This window comes from Saccopteryx bilineata, chromosome 5 (assembly GCF_036850765.1).
Source record: "Saccopteryx bilineata isolate mSacBil1 chromosome 5, mSacBil1_pri_phased_curated, whole genome shotgun sequence".
In the NCBI taxonomy this organism is placed as follows: domain Eukaryota; kingdom Metazoa; phylum Chordata; class Mammalia; order Chiroptera; family Emballonuridae; genus Saccopteryx; species Saccopteryx bilineata.
The window spans coordinates 230,745,628-230,764,516 of NC_089494.1; the positions used below are offsets into that span (position 1 = coordinate 230,745,628).

The 18,889-nt window shown below is 35.0% G+C and overlaps 1 protein-coding gene and 1 non-coding gene across 4 annotated transcripts in view; one reads left to right on the forward strand and one right to left on the reverse strand.

The window, feature by feature from the left end:
* The window catches only part of NFXL1 (nuclear transcription factor, X-box binding like 1), a 50,992-nt gene that overhangs the window by 23,883 nt on the left and 8,220 nt on the right, over positions 1 to 18,889 (forward strand). For all 3 annotated transcript variants that reach the window (XM_066281187.1, XM_066281185.1, XM_066281186.1), the window contains 8 exons: positions 3,500 to 3,620; positions 3,826 to 3,985; positions 4,892 to 4,983; positions 7,581 to 7,602; positions 8,019 to 8,159; positions 11,130 to 11,296; positions 14,926 to 14,995; positions 18,537 to 18,641. In XM_066281187.1, coding sequence (XP_066137284.1) covers positions 3,500 to 3,620; positions 3,826 to 3,985; positions 4,892 to 4,983; positions 7,581 to 7,602; positions 8,019 to 8,159; positions 11,130 to 11,296; positions 14,926 to 14,995; positions 18,537 to 18,641 — 878 coding nt within the window. The remainder of the gene's footprint in view (positions 1 to 3,499; positions 3,621 to 3,825; positions 3,986 to 4,891; positions 4,984 to 7,580; positions 7,603 to 8,018; positions 8,160 to 11,129; positions 11,297 to 14,925; positions 14,996 to 18,536; positions 18,642 to 18,889) is intronic.
* Positions 12,167 to 12,242, reverse strand: TRNAI-GAU (transfer RNA isoleucine (anticodon GAU)). The gene has a single exon. It is a non-coding gene; the product is annotated as a tRNA-Ile (tRNA).

Here is an 18,889-nt window from a genome sequence, read left to right on the forward strand (position 1 = left end):
TAAGACGCATGGCATTTTCCCCTCCACTTTTGGAGGGGGGATATGTGTCTTATGGAACGAAAAATACGGTACATACAAAAAGGCTAGAGCACGCATCATACTTAGTGGAGAATATTGAAAGCCTATCATCTTCATATTATTTTGAAGCAAATCCCATAAATACTTCAGTGTTCATCTCTAAAAATGGATTCTATTCTTAACCTATAATTAGGTAATATATTCCTTAATATTGGCGAATATCTGGTGTTCAGATTTCTTGTCTCACAAATATCTTCATTTTTAAATGCAGTTTGTATGACCCAAAAACCTAGTAAGATTGACATGTTGTAATTGATTGATGTCTCTAAAGTCTATTAGTCTATAATTTCCTCCATCCCTATTTTTTTTTCTTCTCACTTACTTGTTTAAGAAATTAGGTAGCTTTATTTAGTTTCACAGTTTAGATGTTGCAGAATGCATCTCATGGTATTATTTGACATTTTTCTTTATTTCCTATAAATTGTTAGTGTAGTCTAGAGGTTTGATCACATCCAGGTTCAATTTTATTTTGGTGGGATGGGGCATTGTATTTTTTTAAAGACACTTGTTAGCTTCTAACAAGATTTACCTTGATGGAAAGTATGAGGAAGACACCATTGTATACCCCTCACCATTTGTTTCATCTACAATTAGGTAAAATGTATAGAATCATTATTTTATAGCATTTTTTATCATTCTAGATATGTTCATAATCAAAGTTATACTGTAACTCATAGGTAGAGGATGCTGACTGCATGGTTTTACTGTGAATATATGAAAGTTTGGTTATAATTCTTTTAAGTTCAATGTCATATATCTCTATAGTTCTGGAATTACGGGACAGAGATACCCATGTTGGCTATTGACCCACTGGCCACTATAGTTACAGTCTGTATGCTGCTTTTTAACTTAAAAAGTATTATATCTGAAGCTATTTTATCTGTCATGTTGTATAAGTATCTGTAACAAATACTGTTGATCTGCAGGAAGAATGTTCAGAGAAATTACCCTTATTGTCATAATTTAAACAGACAAAAAAAAGTGATACTGCAGTTTAGAGTGGCAAAATGTTTTATTTGATAGGTTTCTCTTTGAATTGCTGGAGCTGAATGAAATTTATCATTGTTAGTATTAAAATTGATATAATTACACTGTATGAGAATGGACTTAAATGTTATTCTTGTTAAAAATGTCACTCTTAGATTTTTCCTTTTAGAAAGTTCAAAATAAAATTCAATCATGTGGGTCAGGATAACATTACTTGCATTGCCATCAAGAAAATACTTCACTAGCCCTGGCCGGTTTTCTCAGTGGTTAGAGCAGGGGTCCCCAAACTACGGCCCGCGGGCCGCATGTGGCCCCCTGAGGCCATTTATCCAGCCCCTGCCGCACTTCCAGAAGGGGCACCTCTTTCATTGGTGGTCAGTGAGAGGAGCATAGTTCCCATTGAAATACTGGTCAGTTTGTTGATTTAAATTGACTTGTTCTTTATTTTAAATATTGTATTTGTTCCCGTTTTGTTTTTTTACTTTAAAATAAGATATGTGCAGTGTACATAGGGATTTGTTCATAGTTTTTTTTATAGTCCGGCCCTCCAACGGTCTGAGGGACAGTGAACTGGCCCCCTGTGTAAAAAGTTTGGGAACCCCTGGGTTAGAGCATTGGCCCAGTATGCAGATGTCCTGGGTTTGATCCCCAGTCAGGTCACATATGAGAAGTGACCATCTGCTTCTTGTTCCGTCTTTCTCCTCCTCCTTTCTCCCTTCACCTCTTGCAGCCAGTGCCTTAATTGGTTTGATTTTGGGCCCCAGGTGCTGAGGATAGCTTTGTTGATTTGAACATCAGGCGCAGACAGGGGTTGTGAGGTGGATCCCCTGGGTGCATGCAGGTGTATGGCTCTCTGTCTTCTCTCCTCTCACTTAAAAAAAATATATATATATATATAATACTTCACTGAATGTCATGCTAATAAAAGAAGTCAGAAAAAGTCAAGAACCATATGATTTCATTTGTGGGATAAAACTGAAAGGAACAAATGAACAAACAAGAAAAACAAATAAACTAAAACTCATAGACACAAGTAACAATATGGTGATTATCAGGAAAGGGCGTGAGGGGCTAGTTAAGGTTGAAGAGAGTTAAATGTATGGTGACAGGAGGAGATTTGATTTGGGGTGGTGGGCACGCAACGCAATATACAGATGATGTATTATAGAACTGTACAGTTGAAACCTATGTAATTTTATTAACCTGTATCACCCCAATAAATTTAATGAAAATAAAAAATAGAAGATTATACGTCACTGGATTATTCTTTACTTAACTAAAACACTAAATTATAAATTTTGTAATTTGTACAGTCCTGTTTATTTTTTCCTCTATGGTGCTTTTTACTCTCATTTCCTTTTACTCTGTTCATCATTTGAATCAGAATTCTGTTTGTTTTTAAGGAACTATTTTGAACTTAGAGACTATTACTCATCATTAGTCTGTGTCTTATCAGGTTAACTGCTAGTCATTATTTTGCTTCATCCTGACATCTAGGCAGCAATCTGTTAAGATATTCACTGTGTAGTTGAAGAGTCTAATTCCCTTATTTCATTGCAAATGGGGTTTGCTGCTGGGAAAGCTAGAGTGGGAAGAAAGCCTTGGGGAGAACATTATAGCGTGTTTAAAAAGTTTTCTACAAAACAAAGTTTTCTTTCATTTTGTTTTTGCATATTTCTACCAGCTCATAACAAAAAGAAAGTAAAATGCTGAAACTCAAATATCTTTTTCTATTATAATGTTTAGAAGAGAAAATCTTAGAATTATAACCTAAGATGAGGGTTTAGAACTTAGTCTTTTACAAAGCATGAGTAATGAAAAATTGACTGTACTTGTTAATAACCTAATGAGAAAAGTTACTCTTATTGGGAAATTTATCCAAAACTAATGTACTTGCATAGAAGTATGTATGAAAATAAGCCAGAGAGATTATTGTTAACATTAGATTTTCCAAAGATTTAGATCCATTTTGCTTGTGAATGAATAATGTGTTAAATTTGTTACTTAAAACAACTTTTAGCAAATTTTAAAGAAAATTCTAAAACTTTTATTGAAATACAAGTATAGATATAGGAAAGTATACAAATCATAATTGTTCAGCTTGATGAATTTTTACAAACTGGACATATCCATGTAACCAGAACTCATGTCCTTAAACAAAACATTTCCAGCATTTCCAAAACCCTTCATAACCACGTCCTGATTTTAAACATTATAGGTTGGTTTTTCTGTTTACTTTATGTGAATGCAATCATATACTACATACTCTTTCTGCCTGTCTTCTTGGCCCACGTGTTAAGAAGTTCATTCATATTGTACTTTCTTTATTCTCATGTTGAGTATCCCATTGTGCAAGGATACTAAACTTACTGATTCACTATGGATGGGAATTTGGGTAGTGAAGCAAATTTTAAGTTATAGACTTTTTTTTCAGGTAGTTGCTATCCCTGTCCAGAAACTGTAGAAGTGAAGTGCAGTTGTGGTAATACAAAGGTGACAGTACCCTGTGGCCGAGAACGAACCACAAGACCACCCAAGTGCAAAGAGCAGTGCAGGTTAGTGTACAAGCTTACATTTGTGTCTTACGAATTTAAATGCATATTGATTTTTAATATTGTTAGTAATTTCAGTTTTGCTTTTATGTATTAAAATAATACTGTTCTTGTTCTGTATGCAATCAGAAGATATATAGATAACTGTACTTTAAATATAATTCTTCAGTGATCAAAAATAATTTTAAAATTGTACTTTATGATTTAGTCGACCACCAACTTGCCATCACACAAGTCAAGAAAAACATCGCTGTCACTTTGGCTCTTGTCCTCCATGTCACCAGCCTTGCCTAAAAGTGTTGGAGAAATGTGGCCACTTGTGTCCAGCTCCATGTCATGATCAAGCATTAGTAAAGCAAACTGGCAGGGTAAGGGAACAATATTATTAAGAGACAGTGGATTGCTGTGGGTCGTATTTTCTTAGTTTTGCTTAGTCATTCAACAAGCAGTGAGTAAATACTTATTGGATAGTAAGCACTGTGATAGGGGATGGGGTACAAGGTAACTAAGACTTGATCTTTTAAGAAGATTACAATATAGAAAAGGAGAGAGACCAATAAACAAATATTTGCAAATACAGTGTGGTTGTCATGTTGTCTTCAAGATAAAGATAAATTTGGCAGTCTTCCTTCATATACATGATTTAGAGGTATAAATCTCTTCGGATTTCCTCAAAGATTCAGTCACATTTTCTTTAAAAAAAAATTTTTTTTTAGATTTTATTTATTAATTTTAGAGAGAGGAGACAGACAGAAAGACACACACAAACAGAGAGAGAAGGGGGGGGGGTGGAGCAGGAAGCATCAGCTCCCATATGTTCCTTGACCAGGCAAGCCCGGGGTTTTGAATCAGCAACCTCAGCATTCCAGGTTGACGCTTTTACCCACTGTGCCACCTCAGGTCAGGTTCAGTCACATTTTCAATGAATATTTATTGAACCCTAACTGTGTGTTAAACATTTTTCTAGTGTTAAGGAGACAACAGTTAGCAAAACAATGGAGATTACATTCAGCTGGAGGAAGTTAGAGTTTACAGTTCTATTTCTCATTCTCCTTTTGGCTTAGGAGAAGTGAAAGAGGCTATAGTGCCTCTGTTCTGCCTTTTGAAAACGAGTCGGCCTCAGTTTTTAAATATTAAATGTGTGTGGAGGGGAATAAGCTGATAAAATACAGATGGAATAGAATATTTAAGCACAATTTGCTGATTTTCTTAGATTCTTATAATGACGATGTGATTTTGTCCCTCTTACTTAAACTTACATATTTGACTTGTAGCACCAGCCTACGGGCCCTTGGGAACAGCCTTCTGAGCCAGCATTTATTCAGACTGCTTTACCTTGTCCTCCATGTCAAGTTCCTATTCCTATGTAAGTATTAGAATGTTAACTTTAAAAAGTACCTTTGACATAGTTCAAAGTGTATCTTAAATCACCTTTTTCCATTTCCTTTGTTCAATTAGTCATTTCAGGCCTAGCCTATAAGCTAGTTCTCTGTCTTCAGCTTCATTTTTTTCCCCAAATATTGATATATGTTACACACCTCTTAAAAACTTCCTCTGGATTTCTTATTTTGAGTCTTTTTCCCCCACCTAGAGTTTGATGCCCTTCTTAGCTTCCATAGCAGCTTGTGCTTACAATGACAATAATATATATGATATATCAAAATGGCATCATCATCTGTTCGCTTTCCTGACTGATTCCCATACTGGTCTGGAAACTTGGAAGACAAAGGAAGCAAGGTTTTAGGTAAGACAAACTTGAAGGAGAGTGTTTGAGGGAAACACTGTCATCAGTTTCTTGGATTTGCCAGCAAATAGGCTAGACTGAGTCAGACCTGGGGTAGGGAATCCTGGAATGGTTCATACTTCCGACAGAGGTTATAGAATACAGGGGAAAAGCACAGAACAAGGAAGAACATAAATTTACACAAGAGCTGTTGTCTGCAACTGAAGTTCCAAATCAAACATTGGTATCTTGTGTATGTATTGGTCTTTCGAGAGAGTTCTTGTTTTCTTTACTTTTAAAAAGTCTCACTCCTGTTTTGTTCTTCCACTACTTTCCTTCAGTTTAAATGGCGTGTGTATTTTTATGGATTCGTTGGGCCATTGGGTTGGGAAACAAAGTGTTATTAAGAGCTATAGCCACAAAAAAGTGATATTAATCTGTAGATATAGTGGAAGGAGGTCATATAGTTAACACAGAAGCTCTTTATGTACGTATGCAATTAATAATTGTTAGTGACTGTAGAGACTGTAGAGACTGTTCTTTTATGGAGGATTTGTGTGTCATGAGGGACCAAGTTGTCTATAGTATCTCTTACTAGGTTTGAGTCATTAGTGATTATCAATGTCCTAAATTTTTCTTTTCAGGAAAATGGAAGAGACATTGATATTTTGATTCATTGGCACTAAAATCAACGTATCATGGTCAATTACCTTTGAATTCTTTCATCTGTTTCGAAGGAAGATTTTTAAACATATCATGTTTATCCCTTGCTTCCCTCTTTTTTAAACCCCCAAGAAACCACTTTTTTTTATTGTCGTTTTTTTTTCCATTGATTTTAGAGGGGGAGAGAGAGAGACAGAAAGGGGGGGAGAGAGAGAGAGGGAGGGAGGAGAGTGAGAAACATCAACTAGTAATTGCTTCACTTTAGTTGTTCATTGATTGTTTCTCATAATGTACCTTGACTAGGGGGCTCAAGCCAAACCAGTAACCTCAGGCTCAAGCTGGTGAACCCATGTTCAAACCAGATGAGCCCGTGCTCAAGCTGGTGACTTCCAGGTTTTGAACCTGGGTCCTCAGCATCCCATGTTGATGTTCTATCCACTGCATCACTACCTGGTCAGACAAGTGTTTGCTTTCTTATTCCTGAGTTTTAAGAGTTCTTTTTATACTTTGGATATAAGTTCTTTGCTGGACATGTGTTTTCCAGATATTTTCTCCTGGCCTTTGTTCTTGGCTGGTATTTTCATTAAATACTTTCTTATACAGTTGTTCTTCATAGAGAAGATGTTTTTGGTTTAACCAGGTTCAGCTTTACCATTTTCTTTTAATGTTATACGTTTGGTATTTTATCTAAAAAGTCCTTACCAATCTCAAGGTCACCTAGATTTTCTCCTGTTTTATAGTTTTAAATTTTGTATTCATATCTGTTATCTATTGAGTTAACTATCATGAAAGGTGTAAGGTCTGTTTGGATATGTTTCTGTTCCATGTCCTTTTGTTCCAACACCAACCATTTGTTGAAAAGATATCCTTCATCATTTAGTTGCCTTTCTCTTTTGTCAAAGATCAGTTGACTAAATTTGTGTGGGTCTAGTTCTGGACTGTGTTCTGTCGCACTCTTTGTCTATCCTTTCACCATACTGCTTTGATCACTGTAACTTTCTAGCAAGTCTTGAAGTTGAGTAATGTAAGTTCTTTTACTTCATTCTTCTTCAGTACTGGGTACCTATTCTGAGTTTTATGTTCATATAGATCTTAGAATCACTTTGTTGATATCCACAAATAACATGCTGGGATTTTGATTGGAACTGTGTTGACTCTACATGGAGTTGAGAAGAGGCAACACTTAACAGTATTACACTTTCCTATCAGTGAACAGGGAATATATCTTAATTTATTCAGATTTTTTATTTCTTTCATGAGTGTTCCAAAATTTTCCTCATATGGATCTTGTATATATTTTGTTAGATTTATACCTAAGTATTTCATTTTTTGTGTATGTGCTAATAAAAATGGTGGTATGTTTCATGCTTTCAAATTCTAGTTCATTGCTAGTTTATAGGAAAGCAGTTAGCTTTTATACATTAACTTTGTATCCTGCAGTGTTTCTGTAATCACGTATTTTCATGTGTTTATTTTTTTATTCTTAATAAAACAAGTTAGTAGAGAGCATCTTTGCTTTAGTTATTCTTTTTGAAGAATTTTTAATATTTTTATTTCATGTTATTTTTTTCTTGCAGGCAGTGTCTTGGAAAACATGAGGTGAGTTATGCACAAGTTGGGTAAAGCTCATAACAACCCCTTCTATACTAGGATTTTTAGAAATAATGATGTCAAAGTATTGTTACTTCAGTGTTTTAAAGCTAGTGGTTTGTCTGCTAATTTAAAAAATATACAGTGTTATTTGAAAATTAGTTTATGAATATACATTTACTACAGAATTGTATTGAATTTCCCTTTTAGGAATAGAATGTTTCTGTTTCTTGGCATTCATTTTTTTGGATTTTTTTGATAGGTTATTTTGATTTAGATAATAATTATTAATGAAAATGTGTCAGAACTTTGTGAAACTTGTTATGAAATGGTAAACTTGTCATCAAATGAGTTGTTTCAGAGACATAAGTCTAGAAGGTGTGTGTGTATGTTGTGCTGATTTTCTTTTCTTCTTTTTTTTTAAGGTGAGTCCACTACCGTGCCATGCTGTAGGACCCTACTCTTGTAAGAGAGTTTGTGGACGGACCTTAGATTGTCAGAATCATGTATGTATGAAAGAATGCCACAAAGTAACTGAAACTGCTGCCTGCACTGGCAAAAACAAGGTAATGTTCTAAGATTGAGTCTGAATATGCTTTCAGCTTTTTGTTAAGCCTGACACATGAGATAGATGATGCTCACAGTTTTAATACATTACCAAACTTTTGTTAGAAGTAAATAGCGTCACGTGTGTGTATGTGAAATTCTGTAAAAGCATTTTATAAGCATATGAGAAATCAACTATTCAAAGATCTCTAAAAATTGCAGTTTTACCAGGAAATACAAATGTAGCTAAAATCACCTTTTAAATATTAAATTTTATGTTTAAAGTAATTCGTGTTTTTCTTAGACTTCCATTTTATAAGGAATCATAATAAAAACGAGTGTGCTTAATGAAGAAAAAGCCAAAATTTTAAGTTTTGTATTAAGTAACATTAAATTTACAGGTGTTTAAATTATTAATATGGATTGTGTTGTTGAAAATTTCAATCGCACTGTTAGTTTTTTTGGCCTTTGATTAGGTAATTGTAATATATGATAACATAAAGACACTCTCGCTCATTTGTAGACACACATGTAGATGTATTACAATTTCCTCATTAATCTGTTGCTTTGATCCTCAATGAAAATGTAGTCCCTGGCTGAGTAGCTCAGTTGGTTAGTGTTATCCTGATATGCCAAGGTTGTGGGTTCGATCCTAGGTCAGGGTGCATACAGGACTCAACCAAAGAATGCATAAGTAAGTGGAACAACAAACTGATGTTTTTCTCTTTCATCCTCTCCCTTCCTCTCTCTAAAATCAATCAATAAATTTTAAAAATGTAGTTATGATATAATGAAAAGGATACTAGAATTATATAAAATCAAGCTATTGAATAATTACAATGATTCAAAACCACTTTAAATATAAGGTGTAGTGCTATATGGCATTCCTCCTCGAGGTTTTCAGAATATCAGATGAGTCAGAAAAAATTCATTGTAAGAGCTGATATGGCAATGATTAGAGAATTCTCTTGGATTATCTCACCATTGCTCCTTGGCTGGTGGGTGTGGCAAAATATGGGTTATAAGTTATATGCAATTTTTCTACAAGTCCACTCCTATCTCTGACTTAAGGAAGGCTACTGCAGTGCAAATTATATTATTTTGAGGATAAGTTTGTAATCACTCTATATATTAAAATAAAAATAATATAGAAACTTAAAAAAAATTCTTACATTACCATAGCACCTCAATTGAGACCCATTGGAGAAAGGGTCCTAGTATTTATCTCTTGACCCAAATGCCTCTGGAATTTGTAATGCAGTTTCTGCCTTCATTTGTAGCACAGAGCCTACAACGTAGCAGGTATTTAGTTTAAGTATTGATTGAATTGATAGACTCAAAGCTCTTTTGCTTATCAGCTTGGCTCTGGTCTCCTTGCCTGACCTCACCCCCAGATCTAAATTCAATCAAAGCTATTATATGCAGTGGTTCTGACTGTTTGATTAGCAACAGATATTCCTGTTGTCTAATTCATTGGTTTTAGTGAGTAGAACCGTGGTTGACAGGGGAAAGGTGTGAGGCTGATGGCAACTGCAGTGGTGTGTGTTTTGCAGGCAAATGTGGGATCAAATATCTTTTGAGTGGCTGAAAGAAGAAATAGAGTAATGAGGAAAGTCTGTCTTTCATTGGGGAAAGTCTCTCTCACCAAAAATACATGAAAAAGAAAAAATATATATACATACATAATTACACACATATATACATTTATATATAATTATGTATGTTATAGACCCTTGCCACTCAGACTTGTGTGCAGAACAGTGGCACTGGCATTAGCCGGAATCTCGTAAGAAATGCAAAATTTCAAGTCCCATCTCAGCATTTTAACAAGATTCCCAAGTGATTGATAAAGCACAAAATGTCTGAGAACACTGCTGGAGGCAATGTGTGTGATGTGTCATGTTTCATTGATTTCTTTTTTAATCGAAAGAATTTCATTATAATTAAATTTGCTAAGAGACTAGAATTTAATTATTTCAACCACTAAAAAGAGAGGGTAATTCTGTAATGTGATAGAGGTGCTAATTATTGCTTTAATGACAATCTGTTACAATATATAAATGTATCAGATTAACAGGTCTAACACCTTGAATTTATACAATGTCAATATATTTCAACAAAATGAGAAAGAACGTTTTACTTATCAAGATTAGTTTTCTAATTTGTAACAACGCAAATGTTTATTCTGTTTTTCTTATAGTCTCATTACAGTTAGGGATTACTCTCCTTTCTGGATTTCAGAAAGTTGGATAATTTGGAAAAGGCTCATTTTAAAAGATGATAATGAAAAATATTTATCTTCTAAGACTTACTATTCATATCTATAGCTCTTTTATTTTATCTTAGGTATAATGTGAAAATAAACAATACCCTGTAATAAAAATCTTTAACCATTTTTAGTAGATTCTACTTAAGTTATTAAATTACTAGAGCAGAAAGGGGACTTGTTAAGTTACAGTTTTACAATTGACATAACAGTTATTTGTACTAAATGTAATTTAGTTTTGTCTTTATGAAGTGCATTAAAAAACTGCAGGGGCATTCTCCTATTTTTCTCTATATGTGTTTCTCTTTAGTAAGATGAGATGACTATCTCCAGAACATTGAATGCTTTGGGAATATTTACTTATATGTTAACAATGTATTGATATCTTTAGTTTGATGATGATCATACTTGTTGGATGTAAATGAATTGATAATGTTTTACTCTACTTTTTTTTCTGCCTCTGACTATTCTTTAGGAAGTAATTTACATTTTTAGTAGAGATACGTCCATTTTAAAGGTGAGGCAGTTTGATTTAATGAGGTTTATAGGCATAAAAATCTTTGTAAATTATTGTTATATTGATAATCTTGCCGTTCTTCATTTTGAATATTTTTAAAATGAATGATTTTAAGAACTGCAGAAGTACTTTCTTTTAATGGGATATAGAAATTGTATAACTACAGTACTGTGTAGAAATGAGATTTATTTCTTTGCAATTTGTCAGGCTGGCCCAGAATGCCTTCAGTGTGAAGAAGGGTGCTCCAAGTCACGGCCAGTGGGTTGTCCCCATCCATGTGTTTTGCCATGTCACCCTGGAGAATGTCCTCCTTGTGTTCAGATGCTTAGAATAAAATGTCACTGCAAGATCACAAGCCTGTATGTGGAATGTAGGTAAGTAGAAATATTTTTGTTTTACTAAAACTAATGAAGAAACATTCTAGTTTTACTACAATTATTTTAATTGAGATCTTTTTATAATTTGGAACCCTGTATATGTAGTATACAGTAAGAAATATTTTTCAATGGTGGTCCTTAGACTCTGGAGGCCTAGATTTTCCTGAGAGACTTGGAGGAAATGTAGACTACTTCACCTTGTATGTACTTTACCCTGTTTCAACCAGGGCAATTCTGATTTCTTCCATCTGGGGATTCAACGTAAGATTTTGTTAGGAAAAAAAAATTGTATCACTGCCTTAAAAATAAAATAAGAGGCATTCCTGTAACAGATTATTCAAATAACAGAGCCAAAGTAGAATTTCATTGAATCAAAAATTGACTTGTACATAATTACTTAGGTGTAATTTTTAAATTGTAGATTTAAAAGATAGAGTTTTATTGGTTACAAATGTTGCTGTTACAGCATTTGTCATACAGGATATGACCTCTATATTTTCGTTACTGAAAGAAATGCAGATTTTTGCCTGTGGATTATGTAGAAGAGAAAAACAATTTTTTTTCTCTTTAATTATGATCTAACTTTAGTTAATTATGATCTGACTCATCTCATTCAGCTCTATTTCATCCAAGATTGTAAAGTGGGCTTTTTATAAGTTTATTTTATTCAAGTTAAATTTGGGAATGTAACTTTGTCGGGTTTTTTTTTTTTTTTTTTTTTTGTATTTTTCTGAAGCTGGAAACGGGGAGACAGACAGACTCCCGCATGCGCCCAACCGGGATCCACCCGGCACACCCACCAGGGGCGACGCTCTGCCCACCAGGGGGCGATGCTCTGCCCCTCCCGGGCGTGGCGCTTCTCCTATGTGCCCTGACTGGGAATCGAACCCAGGTCCCCCGCACATCAGGCCGACGCTCTACCGCTGAGCCAACCGGCCAGGGCACTTTGTCGTTTTTTTTAGCATAAATACTTTTTAAAAAATTTTGTTAATATTATCTTAAATTTACTTTTGTCATTTATACTTTAGATTTATGCTTTGTTAAATTATAAGAGTCAGAATTATTTTGTTAAAATTTAAAAAATAAAAAATTACAACTTTTAGCTTTTTAAGTTTTGTAGGGAGAGTTAAGAGGGCAATTTTGCTTTATTAATGGGTGATACTGACAAAAAGGGATTATTTTCTTAGGTCTACAGGATCCTAGATTTCCCTTTCTGCTGCTGCTTCTCTTCAGCATGCTGTCTTCAAAGGGTGCCTTTCCTTTTTTACTTCTTTCTGCAGATTGTTATCTTTCCAAGACTGGCTCTTTGATTGTTGTGCACTTTTGTGAGTGTGTGTGACGGAGACAGAGAGGGACAGAGAGAGGGACAGATAGACAGGAAGGGAGAGAGAGATGAGAGCTCCGTAGTTATTTATTGATTGCTTTCTCATATGTGCCTTGATGGGCGTGGGGGGGTGGCTACAGCAGAGCAAGTGACCTGTTGGTCAAGCCAGTGAACTTGGGCTCAAGCCAGGAACCTTGGACGTCAAGACAGAGACCTTTGGGCTTAAGCCAGTGACCATGGGGTCATGTCTATGATCCTGACCCCTCACTCAAGCTCAAGTCTGCGATCTCGAGGTTTCGAACCTGGGTCCTCTGTGTCCCAGTCTGACGTCCTATCAACTGTGCCACCATCTGGTCCAGGTCATTCTGCACTTTTAAAAGGCTCTTCCCTGTAGTCAGTTCTCTAATCTCCCAACAATTTTTAGCACTTTTACATTTAGCGTTGACTTTCTTTGTCTGATGTGATGTTCGCCGCGCTTCTTTTCTGTTCGGTTTTCCCAGAACTTCACTAGCTTCTTGAAAAGATTTCCTGTGAGAGCTTGAGAAATAGCTCTGCTAGGAATTGATAATTAATTTTCTACTTACAGGTAATTGAAGTCTGAAGACATTTCTGTCTTCTAATTATGCCAAGGTCATGGGATTTGAGTGATTTTTTTAAGAACTGAACTTTTTTGTGGGGTATGTGTGGATACTTTGGATTGAGGTGTCTTCCATTATCTTAGCTATCCAGAGTTCCTATATTCCTTTCTTGAATACATATTTAAAATATATGTTTTTATACAGAGTTCTTTAATCTGATAATTTTATTTGCTTTAATTCAGTGAAGAATTTTATGTCTTCTTTTCCTTTTAGTTCTCTTCTGCTTCATGTATATTTTTTCCATAGAAATTAAATATAAAAGATTCAGACCTTGAAAAGTAGGTAATTTTTCCTAATTGTAGAGTAACAGGAATAAAATGATTTTAACTCTTAAGTGTAGAGGTTGAGCACTGTACTTGTAAGAATGAAAATGTACATTATTTAGTAGAACTAGCATAAAAACTTTGTGACATTACATGAAATTTTGCCAAGAAAATTGCATATGTTAGAGTATATTTATAGCTAATTGGATACAAATATTAAGATTATAGTTTTCTATTAGGCTAATATAAAACTATATTATGATATAGTTTTATGATACATTTTGGCAATTATGTCTAGTAAGACATAATTACTGCTTCTCTTTTCCCTCTCTCTCTCTCCTATGATACATTTTGGCAATTATGTTTAGTAAGGGGAAATATGTAGAAAAGCAGGGAAAGAAAGAATAAAAAATGGAGAAGGAAGTAAGGGAGACGAGAACAGTAAGAGGCATAATAGGGATTATTAGATTGTCACTAGTCACTGACTCATGCAGAATCTATTGTGGTTCTGTTCAAGTACCTATTAGAGAGTAGCTTTATTCCTAGGTGTTCGTGACTATTTCTGAATAACCTACCGAGTCATATTGATCCAAAAAGATCTAATCTAAAATGAATCCATTTCTACCATTAATAGTTTATCTAAAAACAACTGAAAAGGCTTTTCTAATAAGCTTACTTACTACATTTCCCACTGAATAGCCTAAATTTCTTAATTTGAAGTAACATTTTAAATGACTAGCTTTTAATATTTTATGTAAAGGCTTGAAGAAGAATGGTAATTATGAATACCGATCGACCTGTAGGGAAGGGCCATACAAGGACTATTAAAGAGGGGCCAGGTGCAGGTGCTGCTGTGTGTTCTGTGCTTCCTTCTTACAGTACAGCCCTTTTAGCATTTGATTTGTTGGTGGTTGGTGAAGGGCCGAAGGTTTGATTTATTAAAACAGTAAAGTAATGGAATATAATTGTTATAGAAAGAGACACAAAGTACTACTCCAGAAAAAAATAAGTAAGGCCCTGGCTGGTCAGCTCAGTTGGTTAAGCGTAATCCCAAAATGACAGGTAACTGCATAGCTGCAGGTTCAATCCCTGGTTAGGGCACACATGGGAAGCAACCACTGAATGCACAACTGAGTGGAACAGCAATGACTGCTTCTCTTTTCCCTCCTCTCTCTCTCCCTCTCTGTTTAAGAAAAAAAAAAAAAAAAAAAAAAGCCCTGGCTGGAGAGCTTGGTTGGTTCAGAGCGCTGTCCTGGAGCATGGAGGTTGCTGATTTGATTCCTGGGTCCGGGCACATACAGGAGCAGCTTGATGTTCCTGTCCCACTCTTCCCTCTTTGGAAAATATGCTATGACATGAATTTTGTTTGAATGTTACCAAATCTTCCTCTCCTATTTTTAGAAAAATAACCACAGCTGATGAAAAGGAAAAGAATCTCCTTAGTTGTTGCAAAAACCAGTGTCCTAAAGAGGTAAGCTTTATTAGAACCTTTTAAGTTGCATTTTTGAGGCATTATTTCTCTTGGATTTTCTCTTGTTTGAAAATCTATTTTCAGATCTTTCCTGGACCCACTAAATAGGGAAAAATAGTGATGTTTGTAAAAATGTAATGTATATGATTTAGGGTAGATGCACAATTCTTTATAAAATTTGGGGATATTAGGACTAGGAATGACCCTTTGAAGATCTTTTTTAAAAAGGTAGTTTTAGAAAGGCAGTCACCATAATGTGATTCAGACTTAAAATAAAGAATTGATTAGGAACCATGTGGGTCTCAGGCAGTTAGAGAGTAAATTCGTAATAGGTTATTAAAGACAGACAGATATATAGAAATTACTATAAAGCAGTCATATATAAAATTTTGTTTAAAGATTTGCTTGTTTATATATGCACTGTATTCAAACTAAAGTATCAAAATGGTTCCAAAATATTGTTTACAGTAGAATGGTAAAAATCTCACTATTGGTTTATCCTGGGAATAATTTGAGAAACCAAGGTTATCCATCTGTATTTGTTTAACCTAAAAGTGAGGATGCTCCTGTTTTTGTTTTTGGAGGTAGGTCAGTGATAATTATTTGATTTGGGTGCATATTTATAAAGGAATTCTTTTGACTTATTGATGTACAATAGTACCTCTTTTCTTTTAATTCTTGGTCAAAAATGCAAACAAAACCTTAAATATAGTTCAGGGAGTCCTCGAGTTACGACACTGTTCTGTTCCTACGACAGTGATGTAACCCGAATTTTGGTGTATGTTGAAACACCCTCGCCTAACACAATGGAACACTTGCGCTTTTAACAGTTCAAAATGGCATAGGTAAATGTACTGGGGGACGCCAACTCCCTCTCTCATACACCACGTTACTACGTAGTCGAAGGTGTGAGCAGCCAAACTAGCTAGCCCACGTAGTCTGTAAGTACAACCGCTAACAGTGTAAGCCAGAACACGCACATCTGAATTTTTAAAGTTTTTTGGGAGTGAGTGTCATAAACTCGAAACGTTGTATGTTGCGACTGTTGACTGTTGTAACCTGAGGACCCCCTGTAGTCAGTGTCTTTGACTAAATAAAACAGACCAATGCACTATATGTCATTTATTAACAGTATTTTCTTTTTTTTTTTAATTTATTTTTGGCAGACAGTCAGAGGGATATATAGGGACAGACAGACAGGAAGGCAGAGAGATGAGAAGCATCAATTCTTTGTTGCAGCACCTTAGTTGTTCATTGATTGCTTTCTCATATGTACCTTGACTAGAGGGCTACAACAGAGCAAGTGATCCTTTGCTCAAGCCAGCGACCTTGGGATCAAGCCAGCGACCATGGAGTCATGTCTGTGATCCCACGCTCAAAGTAGCAACCCCACTCTCAAGCTAGTGAACCCGTGCTCAAGCCGGATGAGCTGATACTCAAGCTGGCGACCTCGGGTTTCAAACCTCAGTCCCCCACATCCAAGCCTGACGCTCTATCCACTGCACCACTGCCTGGTCAGGCAACAATATTTTCTTTTAACTAAAACTTTTGGACAATTTTTATGGACTTTTATTTATGAACTAGAACCTGAGAATTTCAAAATTTATATAAGGTAATAAAATAGAGCATTTCAAAGGATAAATGATTATTTTAATAATCTTGTCTTTATTAATATAAAGTAAGACTAGAGTCATGGGATAGTTTAAATTTAATTTTTTGAATTTTTTAAACCCTGAGCTTTTCTTGTTAAAATAAATTTTTTTCTGTCTAAATTCAAATTCCAGATAATAAGTAGTTGAGAATGTTTTGTTTTTAATTTGATAGAGTAACTTGGTATGATATTAGTTATCAAAAAGTAATTGAGCAGTTGCTAATTTGCAGTCTGGCATTGCTTGGCTCTGATAATCAGTAATGACATTTGCTAGTTCTAGATGAGTGAGCATTGGCAATGTAAAAATTTGTATCCTGTTCATGATTTTGGATTCTAGGCCATTCTAGAGTCTCCTTGGGCTTTTGTGAAAATACATTTCCATAGGCTGGGGACAGTCCAAATGGCTATTATAGTTTGGAAAAACCTATGAGTGGACAAGTGAATTTTAATGTGTCTAATAAAACTCATTCTGGTTTATGGCCTTTAGACATTGGTGAGGTTACAGTAGTGATTCTCAAACTCTAGTGTGCATCAGAATCACTTCAGGGGCCTCTTAAAACAGACTGATGGGCCCCACCCCAGAGTTTCTCTTTTTATGGGCTTGGAGTGGGACCCATGAATTACATTTCTAATAAACTCCTATGTAATGGTGATACTGTTGGTCTGGGACCACACTCTGAAAACTGACAGGCTACAGAATCAGGTCATACATAAGATCAACTAGGAGTTATATCACTTGACTCTGTAGTAGATATCTTGTACTTGTACTCAGTTAAGGTGTGAGATCCTGATAAATTCTGATGTACTGATAAATTTCTTTTTACTTTATCCTCCGCTCCAATAATCTGTAGATTATTTACAGGCAGGGACTATGTCACGTTTATCTTTGTATCTAGTCTCTGGTCCCCTGGTTGTACATAGTAGGCAGCTGGTAAATGTCTGCTGAATGAGAGTAAAATAGCATAGGCACATCCTTTCAGCTTTGCTACTTCTCTGCTGTGCCCTCCGTGTCTTCTGGACTGTTGCATTGTTTGAATTTAACTAAAACAAAATTTAAATATGCTATTAAGAGCTCCCACTTTAAACTGTGGCCCACATATACATTTCTACCTTAAATTATTTTTTCTTAAATTGGCTTTATTATTGCCACAAAAGCTTTTTGACTTTTTACTCAGGCAAATGATTTACCCTCTCTTTAACTTAAATTGTTCATTTATAAAACGGAAGCAATCATAATACCTACTGCAGGTGTTGTCTGAGTATCAGATGAGTTAATAACATGTAAAAGTCTAAGTACATGGTAAGTGCTAGCCATGGGGATGATGGTAAGTGTATTTATCCATAAATAATATTGTTTTGCAAGTTTTATATCGAAAGAGAGTTTTTTCAATTATTGTCATTAAAATGGGACATTTTGACCTAGACAATATTGGTTATTGATAAGCCACTTGATAGGTCTTACCAACGAGCTGGCAGAATGATGTTAAGGCTGGGTTGAGTAGAAGAAAACTGTCTCACTCTGAGTAAAACGGTAAGGCATCTCATCTTTAAATAGATATCAGGATTGGACACTTTAGAAAAACCTTTGCTGTGAAATCTGTAATGAAGGTACAGTCATTATATATTATGCATTCTAATCAGTTTTCTTTTTGACTGCTTCTCAAGTCTTTCAGAATATAACCTGGCTTTTGAGATAACACGTCCTTGCGCAGCTAACAGGGAAATGGTTGTGTGATTTGATTATAGTTAAGGTTACTTAAAGAAAAAGTTGAAAAATTAGCTGATTATCCAGGATTTATTGACCTCTTTAATGATGGACTCTTAAAGTAGTTGGGGGGAAGGGGAGGTAGCATGTGACTGAAATGTAAATATGTAACTGTTTTATTTTAGCTTCCTTGTGGTCATAGATGCAAAGAGATGTGCCATCCTGGTGAATGTCCTTTTAATTGCAATCAGAAGGTAAAACTTAGATGTCCTTGCAAAAGAATAAAAAAGGTAAATATTTTAAGTTATTGAAAATACATTTTTATGTACATTTTTGTATGTGTGTATTTATAGTTCTTTGGTTTTATTTATTTATTTTTTGTCTGTTAATTTTAAGGTATTATTTCATAGACTCTTTTATTATCCCATTTGTTTCTGTAAATGCTTATTTTAAAAATCAGCTTTGGCAGTTTGGTTTTCTGCAATTTAATAGTAAAAGGTTATTTTACGTTGGCACCAAGTTCAGTGCCCTTTGTCTG